Source organism: Nesoenas mayeri (genome assembly GCF_963082525.1).
Source record: "Nesoenas mayeri genome assembly, chromosome: 1".
Lineage (NCBI taxonomy): Eukaryota > Metazoa > Chordata > Aves > Columbiformes > Columbidae > Nesoenas > Nesoenas mayeri.
Window position 1 is genome coordinate 71,128,620 of NC_137541.1, and position 12,787 is coordinate 71,141,406.

Sequence of the window (12,787 nt, forward strand, 5' to 3'; positions counted from 1 at the left end):
GCCAGCGACCCCGGTCCCTCCGGGGTGCAGCCCCCGCCGGGCTTTTGTCAGCCCGGGGCGCCCGTGTGTGTGTCGGTGTGTGAAGGCTGCGCGCGCGTGCCCGCTCCCGCCCCTCCGCCCGCCCGCTCCCTCCCTGACGGGAGAGGTGCCGGGGGGGCGGGCGCTGCTCCGGGAGCCGGGAGCCGTCCGGGCGCGGCGCGGGGAGGCGGAGGCGAGGCCGGGAGAGGAGAGGAGGGGGAAGGAGGAGGACTGTATCCCTGCGCCTGTGCGCGCCCGGTGGAGGCGGAGGCCGGGCAAGCGGGCGGAGGGGTGGGTGGGAGAACGGCCGCGGCGGTTGCGGTGAGAGGCGGCCGGCATGGAGGGCAGCGCCCGCTCCCGCGGCGGCGCGGCGGAGCTGGTGGCCTGCTAGGGACCGGCGAGGGGGGAATCTCCGCGGCCGCCCTTCCCCGCCTTCTGCGCCCCCCCCCCCGCGCCCCGCTCCCTTCCCTGCCACCTCCCCCGCCCGCCTGGAAGCATGAACTGGCAGCGGAGGTGCTGCTCCTCGCCGCCGCCTCCCCGCCGGTGAGAGCGAGGAGGGAAGGAAGATGGGGGCCGTCCTGCGCAGCCTACTTGCCTGCAGTTTTTGTTCCCTGATGAGAGGTGAGCGGGGCGGGGGCGGCAGTGGCGGGCGGGGGGGGGAGGTAAAAGTTGCAGGGTTGGTGGCGAGGGGCCATGTTTGGGCGTGCGGGAGGGGAGAGGCCTGGCTGCCGGTGGGGCGCGGGGCCCGGCGCGGGGGCAGCGCTCTGGCCCGGCCGCCGCCACGGGCCTCCCCGGCTCCCGAGCAACTTCCCCGGCGGCCCGAGCCGCGCTGGGGAGCAGCCCGCCCTGCCAGCGGCCACCGGCCGCTTCTCTCACCGCCCCATTGTTGTTTCCAAGTTTGTTTTACATTTCTGTTTATTTATTTTTAAAGCCCCCCAAATCAGCACACGCACCCCCGTCTCTCCGCACCCCCAGAGTGGGCGGCCCGCAGCTCCCGGCCCATCGGTGTCAGGCTGATTCCGCTGTTGCTGTCGCCAGGCTCCCCTCTTTTCCCCCCGAGAGCGGGGGTTTTATCCCGCCGGGTGTTGGGAGGGAGCGTGGAGCTTCACGTATGCACCGTGGAGGGACTTGGAAAGTGTTTTCACTTCACGGGTGTTTTCACTGAAAAGCCTCCTCGTAGCGAAGGGAGCGTGGAGAGCTGGCGAGAGGAGGAATGAATGCGCCTTTCAGCTGTGTGCTGGCTCTGTGCTGGGACTTGGGAGAAGTTTGTGTTTCATTGCCACGAATGTTCATACAGCTTTAAATCAGCAGGCGAGTGCCTTACAAGGGGATGTCACTTAAAGTAGCCGAGAATTTTTATTCTAGTTCCCCTCTCCAATAAAATTTCTAGTCTTATAGGGCACAACTGGTAAGAAAACTGAGGAATTTTTTTTTATTTTTTTTTTTTAAATGCTGTGAACTTTAATACGGTAACTATTTCTCTGTATTCAGTCTTTCTCGGAAGAAATCACCTGTGGTGTTGGCATCCATCATTTTGCTGTTTACTGGTATTTTTTCATGCTAGCTGGGAGAAGAAATTAATTGCTAACAGTGAATCAACCACACTTAGATTTAGAAAATTCATCAACACTAGTGTGTTTTGACGAAAGCTAGAGTAAAGGTGATTTAGGTTGAAGTAACTGCGCAGTCTGCAGTTGCTCAGTGCTTTGCAAAACAAAAATTTTCCTCTCCATACCCCCCCCCCCTTTTTTTTCTATGCATCTGTTTGCCATATTGTATCCTGTTTGCAAAGATACAAGTATACTTATTTAAATGAGCTGCGTTACATTTTGTACTCCTATTGTGGTGGTTTAAACCCCAATTTTCAGAAGTTAAGTTGGGTCTGGAGTACAGAGAGAAACTTTCCTAATTAGTTCATTTTATTAAGTAACAATCGTACCCGTTCTTAATAAACCATTTGTTTGTCTCTTAACTTGCTGTTCAAACTAATTCAAATGACAGCACAGAAATCGCTGTCATATGTAATGTCACATAGTATTGTCACTGTAATTTCTTCAAATATCAAAACAGTGATGTGTGATTTTGCAAATTTTTGTATACTTGATGATGCTTAATAAGACACTTTGGAGAAACATTCAGTTTATAAACCATCCAGACTGTCATTTTGTTTCTTGTCTCTCATCTTTTTCTGCTGCCAAGGGCATTTGTATCCAAACAGTGTTTCTGTTTCTTCTGTGTTCCTGGTCTCCTACTGTTTGATCACCTACCTGAAGTCATAATCTTCTGTTTGTGACATAGTAGTAATTTTCCTACTGGCTAATTGTTACCTTAGATAAACAGCAGGAACAGCTGAACTCTGAAGAAACAAAAATCAAATTTTAATGCATGCATCCCCTCTAATAAACAACATCTATGCAAGTAGAATTGGTTTCAATAAGATGTGTTGAGTTCAGAAGAGGTGTCAGCAGTTCCTTAATGAGGCAGAGGCAGTGCCAGCTTGAGTATGAATAAGTTTATACATGAAAGTAAAGTTATGAAGTTCACTATTAGGTTTGTGAATTCACTGCTGTGAAGGATGCCAAGCCAACAGTGCTTGAGACTGAAACTCAGACAATGTAATAGGGTGTATTTGTGGATGGCAGCATCCTCTTTGCTTGCAGAGCTAGCCTCCCTGTTCTGTTAACTTAGAAAAAAGCAAATGAACAGAGATTTACAACAACTAATCTGTGATCATTAGTCTGAGGAAACTGTGGTAGACTTGATTACCGATCTGGAAGGGAACAAAATCGGTAACCTGGAAATGCAGTCAGTGCCCTGTGAGCTGTTAAGAACTTGAAGAAGTACCAGGCTGTTACTAGCCAGAAATGGATGGACAGGGCAAGGCACTGGTATTTCAAAGTCATCCAAAGGAGTGTGACAGGCCAGATCCTACTGACATTTTCAGGGCAGGTATTTGGATTTCTAAGAGGTAAGAGCTTACTGTCAAGACAGCTTGCTGTGGAGGTTCTGTGGCTTGGGGTTGTTTTTTTTGTTGCTTTTGTTTGTTTGTTTTCAAATTCTGGTTGAAGAAAGAAAGGAGTTGCTTTCTTGGAACCTCCTGACCCTCATCGCAGCCCAGTCTCTGTTCTAAATACTTGGGTTGCTTTGCTGGTGGCTTTTTCAAAAGAGTCCACTTCCTTGTACTAAGGGGAGAGGTGTGTGTTATTGTCGAGTGGCACCAGAAACATAGTTGTTACTAAAGCTTTGTTGTGTACTCCTGCTTCTGGGTGAGCTGGTGGCCCTGCCATACCTGGGAGCATGCTCGGCTCCTCTCCCATTTCTCCTGCTGGGTGCCCCTCATGCTTCAGCTGGCTTGCCTGAGAGAGGTTTCATTAGTAAACTACACTTGGTGAAATTCTTTGCTGCCACCCACTTCTTCAATGGCCCATGATTGGCAATTGTTGCCAGTGAAGGAGAATTTATGTTGGTAAAGAATTTCCCATAGATGGACTTTTACTGGTAAGTGACATAAGTTACTTAGAAAGACCTGTGGGGTTGCAACTGTCTTGCAGACTTCAGGGATGGACTGTTCACATTCATATAAAGCAGTTGGCATTGCTTGCTTAAAAGTTGAGCCCTTAAACCTGAACGCTGTGGCTCACTAAGGGTGACTTGCTGTGTGTACATGAGGTTTAGGATCAGCATGCAGTGAATACTTCCACTTCTGCTGTGCCAAGTGCTTTGTAGTGATGGCACTTCCAGAGGGTCATTGCTCTTAGGTGAGAGACATACAGTTTCTAACAATACCCTTTAGTTTTTCAAGTTATACATCACTTGTTTAGTTTCAGAGTGTACTGCTTGCAGAGTTACAGAATACGCAGCACTCTAAACAATGAAACTGTGTCATTGTTTTGTGGTAATTGTCCAAAGCTTGGAAAGGGAAAGCATTACATCTCTAATGGAATGTACATATATATATGTTGGATATTGGCACCCAACTTTTTCCTATTTATATATTTGGCAGGCAAGCTGACATAGAGAACCTTCATTAAGCTCTCCAGATATTCTTGTAGTTTATAAATATTTATGGCAAGAGATTCACAATGTTAACAGGCTCGATATTTGCTCCATGTGGACAGAACTTGGTCTGAACACAGTCATGCAAGTAGAAATGAGCTTGCAGTTGTTTCTTCTTTTTTCCTTATGTTCTCCTGTGAGAAAGTTATGAAAACAGGATGATTTTTTTTTTTTTTTTTGTCTTCTGGTGATTTTCTTGCTACAGACCTTTCTATTTCAATGTAATTGGCACAGTACCCCGCCAGTTTTGAAATGGAGTCAAACCTACCAGTCAGTAATAGAACAGGAATGCTGCAATACCTTTTCCCATTTGATTTATAATACAGTTTTAAGAAAATACTATTCAAAAGGTGTTTAAAAGAAGTGATGGTTTAGTTAGTAATGCTTTACTTCCTTTGCAAAATATTATAAACTGTTTAGAGAAAGAGCATGTCAGTTTAAAAGATGGAATGCTTTCTGAGCTTCATTATTTATACAGAGAGAACAATAAGAAAATGTTTTTAATATAAACAGACATAGAAAATGGCAACATTCATACAGATTTTTTTTTAGTATCTTGTTACAGGATCACATTACCTAAATAGAATTTCTCCCTCGTGATATAATCAATGTGGCAGAAATGGGATTATAGTTTTAATTCTGTTTATGAGGGCCATGTGTGAGCTCTTGATGTCAGATTTGAAAAGTAATCATATTTGCAACAGAAGATCTTAATCAACTAGCTATGTAATTTTTCTTAATCAAAAATCATTTGTTTTCCTTCTTTATGATACCAAAATGTTATTTTCTCCTTTATATTTTTCCTCTTACTCCTACCCTTACCCACAACTTTTTCCCAGAGAAAAAACAGTTAACACGTTGGGTTTTTTTGTTTGTTATTTTTTTGAAACTGCTTGTGCCTCCGGAACTCCTCAATAGTAAGCATTCTCCCCTGTCCATTGCCAAAGAATTCAGGCTTCCGTAAGGTGGCCAGTGTATTTGCTTAAATTCTAGAAGTTAAGAGTATGTAGAAGGTAACTGGAACATCAGGTGTCATAGGATTTCATACGTTTTTCCTTTGTTTTTCTGTCAAAGCAGTGAGTAAAGCTTTTGCTTGTACTTATTAGTGTTAATTAAAATGTTAACACTTTGGAAATCCAAGGATCCTCTGGTCCACAGGTGGATTAATAGATTAGGAATATTAAGAATAATAGAAGAGTAGGAATTTGTAAACTTTGTAGTGACTCTTGGAAAATGCACTAATGTTCTAATTACCCAGAAACTTAACTGATGCTCAACAGTTAGCCTTTACCCTGTTGGTAATAGGAAATTCACAAGGAAAAGAATTCCAAGTTGTGTAGTTTTGTGTTTACGGGTTTGTTTGGGTTTACTTTTGGATTACCAGAAGTGAGTCATATTCAACATGAAAAAGACCAGACTGTTCACCTTTTTCAAGGGAGACTGCATATGTGTGTTTTTGTTTGTTTGGGTGTTTTGTTTGTTTGTTGTTCATGTGTCACTACATCTAACTTAAGCCTGCTGCAGATTTGACATTTGTAGTGCATGTGAGTGTTTTTGAGAGTTAAAAAAATAAAAGAAATCACATAGGTCCAACTGTGTTTAAAAAAAGAAAAACCCAATGTGCAATAATTTTCAAAAAGCTTGAAGTTTGTGCACATCTTTCCTTATCCTTTAGAAACAGTCCCTAACTGTTCATTTGAACTGGAATTGTTATTTATTAATCTGTAGTAAAATTAATAGGCTTAAGAATTTGACTGTTTAAAGCATAATTTTGATAGTAAAACTTATTTGCTTGATGGCAAGTTGTTTTAAACTTGCACTGTATTTTCTTTCCATTTTCTTTTAAAATTATTTTCTAGTTCAGGGTGAATCATGCATATTTTTTCGAAGTTGTTGATGCTGTCTTGTCTTATTTTACCTGCATGAGAAACAAAAGCTGTGAAATTGTTTTACTAGTTGGAGGTATGACTTATTCTCAATATTTGTTATGATGGGTGAACTGAGAAAGATGCCGTTCACCAAGCTTGGTCTGGAAAGTATGCCACAAAGAAACTGTTGGATAGCCGATATGTTCTTCATTGAAGAATTGTGGAGAAGTGCGGGTGAAAATATGATAAGCCTTCGAGGCAGTACTGCTGTTCTCCACACTCTTTCTGTCCCAAATCAGTTCCACCATCATGTCCCAGCTGAGGGCTGTAACTTTTGTGGTGTATTTGTTAGTGCTGGCAACTTTTTCTATTTTGTGGGTCATTCTGTCCTCCAGTTGGGGTCTTTTGTGCTAAATTCTGTGTTCATGCTTTACAGCAACTTCCTGATAGTGCTTCAAAAATCTAAACAAACAAAAAGCCCCAGCCACATAACAGAATGAATAAATTTAAAAGTTATTTTGTTTTTTCACATGATGAGACAAACTAACAGACTTAGGAAATATTTTTTCAAGTACTAGGCATGCCAGCTCGGATAAATTGCTTAAAGTCATCTAAGGGTGGCTCAATGCCTGAACTTATTGTCAACGTGGAAAAAGGCTTTGCTGGTTTAAATGTAAACCAATGTGCTCCTGCTCAGGGTGTGGATTTTTTTGGTCCACTTGGAACTATTAGCAATCTGCATGAGACTCCTTGGCTGGGGCTATTCCTACACAGTGTCTGCCAGTATAACTAGGGTCCTTCAGCTATGGAGGCCAGTGGTGACTGAGGGCAAGTGCTCCCAGGCTACTCTTGACTGGATGTGCACCCCCAAACACATGTGCTGTCCAGGCTGGAGCACCTCATGAGCTGTGTTTACTCCAGACTAGCAACAAACTTTGGAGTGTTCCTGTCTCAGCTTGCCAGGATGTACAAGGTATCTTTCAGCCTTTAGCTTCCCAGGCTTTGGGAAATGGGCTGCCTTTGTCATGGCATCATGTTGTGCCTCAGTGCTCCAATTCAGAGGAGGGACTTAAGCAACGCACAGTCTTTCGACAGCTTCCTGAGGCATGTGATATAGAGGCTTTTCTTTTGTCTTCTTACTGTTAGATGCTCTGTAGGAAATGGTGATGCCAGAAGGTGTGAATGGTAGCATTTTGTTTCAGAGTGATCAGGTCATCTCATCTGTCATCATGGCTTCAAGTTTGGATTGGGAAATATCATCTCTATTCAAATGTGGGATTCTAATTGGTGCAGTGTAGCACAGCAAGATCTCTTTATCTGCACAAGCAGAGGTGTGTGCTCAAGAGAACTGTCAGAAACATCCCTTGCAGACAGGAGATGCTTTGCAGCAGTCTACATGCATGCGAACTTTTTCATTAAACAGATTGTGTCGATTTAAGCATGGGTGTTGCCAGTAAGACTAGGGAAGTATTACCAATGTGCGTGGAACTGGAATGACTTCATCTGCAGCACTGTGTGTTATTCTGACAACTCTGAGAAACTGGGAGAGTGTTGAAGGATGGTTATGAGGACACCTGAGGAAATGGAAAGTGTAACATTGATGTTCTGCAGACATTAATATGGATCATGATACAACTTGGTCACACATCCCTTTGAGCCTTCGTGCTTTCCAGAGTCTGCTGCTGGCCTAGGAAAGTGCACTGCGCTGCCGCCAGGTCACCTTGATGTTCTGGCTACTTTGTGGCTCTGTCTTGTAAGCAGCAGGGTAATGGAAGAAGTGTTATACGGCAATGCAGCTGCAAGCAGATGCCTGACCAGGGAGCATAGCGCTCTGCTCATCCTAGGCTGTTGTCAGCAAGATAGATTCAGCATATTAAGTTACAAAGATGTCAACTGCCAAAGTGGTGTGTTTTAGCCCTATGAGAGTGCAGTGGAAAGAACTTGAGAGTAGGAGGGTCAATGTTATGGAAAGATGAGCTGAGTCACCTTTCCCTTGCTGAGACAGTGGATCAGCGTGAATATACTACCTAACACTGAGACATGCTGTGATAGATTGGAAATCATCAGCTGCTGTCTCCATGGCTCTGTTGCCAACAGGTTGATTTGACAGGTCATGCTTGCCATTCAGGAAGTTGTTTGCCTGTGATATGCTGGAGTATTTGGTGTACTTCAGTCATGTGTGCTTTTGCTATGTTCTGCCAGGTCTGTTGGCTTTTTATGCCTGGACCTGGTATTTTTATCCTTCCCGGTGCTTTGTTTTTTTCCTTCCTCTCATTCTGTTGCCTCCATCCACCTAGCACTTTAGTAAGAGAAATTTTTTGCTGTTATTCAGCAGCCTAAAGGATGACTTACTGCCTTTGTACCAGCTAGTCTTGCAGGATGTCTTGATCTCCAGAGTTCCTATCTGGCCAAAGGACTGCAAAACTAACAGTAGAAGCTTGGTGTGGAATCCAAGTGCCATTGTTGCTGCTTGGTGTCTTTGCGTTTGCACTGGTGTTGTTACCAATCTCATTCACTGGCAAGCCTGACTGTTCCTGTGATCTTTTGAGATACCATCTGAACAGCCCTTGGATGGCTGTAGCATGTGGAATATACTTTAGGATGGCTGAAAAGAGGAGAAAAGGTCCCTTCTGACAAGCTTGGGCTGCCTCATGCTTATTTACCAAAGTCCTGGTTGCCTTCTGTGTCCTGCAAGTATATTTGTGAGAACAGGGAGGTTCACAGAATCACAGAATGTTAGGGATTGGAGAGCATCTCTGTTCACAGCGAAGGTAGAATGGGGGCTACTGGCAAGTCAGTTCATTAGTTTTCTTAAAAAAAATTGTGTGGAATTGTGAATTGCATGGAATAAATCAGGAAGGGTGCTGTGGTGGAGCACTTGGTGGAAAATCCTGGCCTGCTGCTTGGTGTGCTGAAACTCTTATGTATTTCCTCATGACTTTTTTGAAAATATGAACCATGTCTGTATAAGTTACTTGAGGCTGGGCCCCTGCTTTTTGAGGAAGTTTATTTACATTTGCAACTTGCCTCTCTTCTAATTTGATACCAGTCTCCCAGGCGTTTATTCTCAATGCTGCCTCAACCTTTTCCTTCTTGTTCCTCCAAACTGAGAAGCAAAACTCAAAACATTGACAGATAACAAAGATACAGAATACCTTATAATCATAAGCAATTATGAAGAAGTTTGAAACTTGGGGAGTGAAGGGAGAGTCCTTACAACTGATGGTGCTAGAAGCCTTGTGTCCATTCAGAGAGTTTTTCTTATGTTGGGTCTTTGTGGAACACCTTGAGAATGGGGATGGTTGTCTTTGTGTATAGAACGGTTTTGAGTAGGTTGAAATTAATGCTCTTTGGTTAGCTTTACCCATTTATCTGCTTTTCCTTCTCTTGTGGGCTCAATGTGGGTGCATGTTATTCTGTAAAGGCGTCTGGCAAATCTTTCATGTTTACTGTGCCTCATCTACGTCAGAGTGTATTTGTTTGGAATATCTCATCACTGCATCTCCTCTCTTCCAGTCCTCATGTTTGCCATCCTTGTGGCAGTGTGCTTGGCAGTATCAGTTCATCTTTGAATGCTCAGAGTTCTTCAGCAAGAATTTTAAAAGACAAGGAGTTTTCTCTTCCCAGCTGAAGGATGTCTTCCAGTGTAACAATCCATGGGTTTCTTGCCATGGACTCCTGCATGAATGTTTCTTTCCCCAGTGTGAGCTGTTGGCCAGTATTACTGGCTGGGCCACACAGAGATTCTGGAGCAGGCTGCCACAACTTACGGCAGCTGCCTCTAGTCTGGTGGATCCTGTTCCTAAATTGGAGGTTCACAAGCAACTGGTTTAACTGATTTGTCAAACCTGATGCAGTCCTCCCTTTCCCTGGATGTGCTAGTATTTATGTTTATCTGATTTTGTACTGAACTGGTTCTGGATGATGGCTGGGTAAAACCCACTTTTTGGCAGGTGGCAGGGAGAGCATGGTAGCCTTCTGCTGGTTTAGCTCCCTGCATTGTCTCGGTGAGGTATGGGACAAGGGCTAGTTCCAATGCAAAAGAGGTCGGGAATTGGCAGCTGAAAGTGGAGCCAAGAAGAAAGGATGTGGCTGCAGTAGCATCTTGAGCAGATCTAGCCGGCTGCCAGAGAAAGTGGAGAGAGCTGCTCCCCCTTCCAACTCCCTGCTGCTTGCCTTCTGTTAGTTTTGGAGTTTGCTGGACCACTTCAGTGGATTCAACTCATGAACCCAGTCAAACCTCTCACTGATGTAATGATTTGAATTGGCTTGGGGTGGGGCCCTTAACTAAGTGAGGGGGTAGAACAGCATTGCTGGGCGTTGGGAATGAGAAAAAAAAAGGCTTTGGGGAAAATTAGATGATGCAAGTTACTTTAACCAAGTTAAATTCCACATCAGTGAAAGAGAATGCACATATTGAAACTAACACTGACCTTGTGGCACCCAGAGATGTCAAAGGATCCTTGAAAGTGGAAAGGAAGCAAGTGGAAACTCAGGGAAAAGGCCTCTGGACTAGTTAAAAGAAAGTGGGACAAATTCTGACAGTTTAAAGTAGCCACTTAAACACCAAAAAACATGAAAAAACATTTTTAGCTGGTAAAGTGATATTTTTATGTTGGTTCATCACTTCGCATCCTGTGGGCTGCAGCATTTTTAAGCCACAAGTCAGATGTACAAAGCATGATTTAAGCAGACAAGTGTTAGGGAAACCAGATTTAAGTACCTTGGGGATTAGCAACTTTCAGTATGCTGGGGAGAGACACGAGCTGTAGCCAAGAGAAATACTTGGTACAAGAACTGAAGTTCAGTGGGGAGGAGAAGGATTCTAATGGAGAATTCTAGTTGTAAAGGTGGGGCAAAAAAAGGCAGTGTCTGGATTTTAATATTGAATGTGATAAGCTTAGGGAAGATGTTATGTGTCAGAGTTAAGAAGCAGTCAGGCTCAGTGACCCACTATTAGCAGGAGTGTCTCATAATTTAAATTGTTTTTGTTGCAGTTCAAATGTGTTAAACTTTAGTTTTTGTAACTTTTGTGTTCTCTAAGCAAATGTTTGTTCTTGGTGGCGGATACAAAAAAGCTTATTTTATATGTAAGCAAAGCTTTTAATTCTGTATTGGGTACTTTATTTAGAAGAATAAACTACATGTAGACCTCTCTGGTGATGGAGGACATGGTAGTGTTTCAATTGTTGATTTCTAAGATGGGTGTTTTTTCTTTTACTTCTAAAGCTCTCTACTTCAATGTATTATAGTTTGTTGCAGTTCAAGTATGTATTTTGATGAAGTCTATAGAAAGGGAAGTAGGAACATATATAAAGAGTTCAGCTTTGATTACTTAAAAAATTAGGTGAGTTGTAACTCTTTGCCCCATTATAACTTGAACTGCAAAATAGTTGCCTAGCTTTGAAAGGAGTTTCTCTTGGACTCCTTCCCTTAGGCTATTAATACAGTTCATAGCTGTATGATTCAAGAAAGCAGTCTTTTTGGTGTCCTGTGCCTCTTTTAAAGGGAATTATATGGGGCAGGATGGGATCTTCTGCCACATTTTCCTTTTTAGCATTGCTGTTTGAGTCCAGTAAATGGCAAAGATTATACTAGGTACTCATGCTGCCAACTTCAATAATTGGGTGTTATAGGATATTGAAGCCTTCGTGTTTTCTGGGAAGGGTTGGATGAGGTAGGGGAACAAACCTGGTTTTTATTATTTTGGTGATGCATGCTTCATTCCTGAATGTTGCAACAAATTGGAAAACTTAATTTCCTCATCTGCCATCCCTGTGGAATGTGTTACAAGTTGCAGCTTCAAATCAGTCTGTATGAAACTACACATCCGAAGTGTAGCTGTTTCTTCTGAGCTGTCATTCAAATAACTTGCATCATTCATGAAAAAGACTTTTTTTTCCAGTCCTTCTTCAGCCGAATCTGAGCTCCAGCAAGGAGTGAATAACCTATACGATGTGGTTGTGTTAGGCTCAGCAGTGCCTTCAGGCCTCAGTGATTACACTTGACATGCCTGGTGTTCCAGTTCAGTGCATGCTGTGTGCATGGGTACTCTTGCTCCATGTTGCACATAATAATGGAACCTGCACTCATTTGTGTGTGGCTATACCTTTTTTTCAAATGCTGGGCATGCTGTCTTATTAGAGAGAGCTCTGTCAGTTGGCTGCATGCTTTCCTATGGTGCACTAGATGACACTGAGCTGGCTATTAACTAGATTTTTCAGATTACAGTTGTATGCAGGCTTTAAAAGGAGACAGTTTTATTGCATACCTATTTTTTATCAACTTCAGTTTATCAAATACTTCTTTTTTTTGTTTTCCTGAAAAATGCAGTCATCATAAGCAACCTGCACTTCAATAAATTCTACTGTAATTCATTTAAAATCTTTAGGGGGTGGGAAATAACACCTAAATTTAGGTGGTGTGTGTGTGTGTGTGTGTGAAAGAAAGTAAAAAGCTTCCAAACATACATTTGGATGTAGATTAAGGAACATCATAGTTCCTTCAGCTTCTCCCAATACTCACGTGGTAGTATCTTTGATAAACAGTTCTATGGTAATGAGGGGAGTAGTCTGATCTTGTAAACTAACTTATGAATTCTCTGAAGTGTGTTTAAGTACGTCTGATTTCAGTGCAAGTTTCTCATACAAGGAACTGTACGTTTTCTGGCAGTGTAGTCCTTGACGTTATTCAACTGTGCATGTCTTTGGTTCTATAAATGTAAGCCCTTCAGTTAGGACATACACCCAGCTAGAAGTTTGAAGTGCTCACGTATGCTGATGAAGAAATCTGCAAGATTTTTGTTAAATTTGTATGGTGAAAGGTATGCCAATCACAGTACGTAT

At 43.1% G+C, this 12,787-nt stretch overlaps 1 protein-coding gene across 5 annotated transcripts in view; it reads left to right on the top strand.

Moving 5' to 3' along the window:
* Window positions 1-524: 524 nt before the first annotated feature.
* LRP6 (LDL receptor related protein 6) overlaps window positions 525-12,787 on the top strand; it is a gene marked incomplete at its 3' end in the record, with an annotated part of 121,893 nt that continues 109,630 nt past the window's right edge. For 4 of the 5 annotated variants that reach the window (XM_080361350.1, XM_080361352.1, XM_080361353.1 and 1 more), the window contains exon 1: window positions 525-639. In XM_080361350.1, coding sequence (XP_080217476.1) covers window positions 585-639 — 55 coding nt within the window. In that variant the 5' untranslated portion in view covers window positions 525-584. The remainder of the gene's footprint in view (window positions 640-12,787) is intronic. The other variant, XM_080361354.1, reaches the window with a different exon arrangement.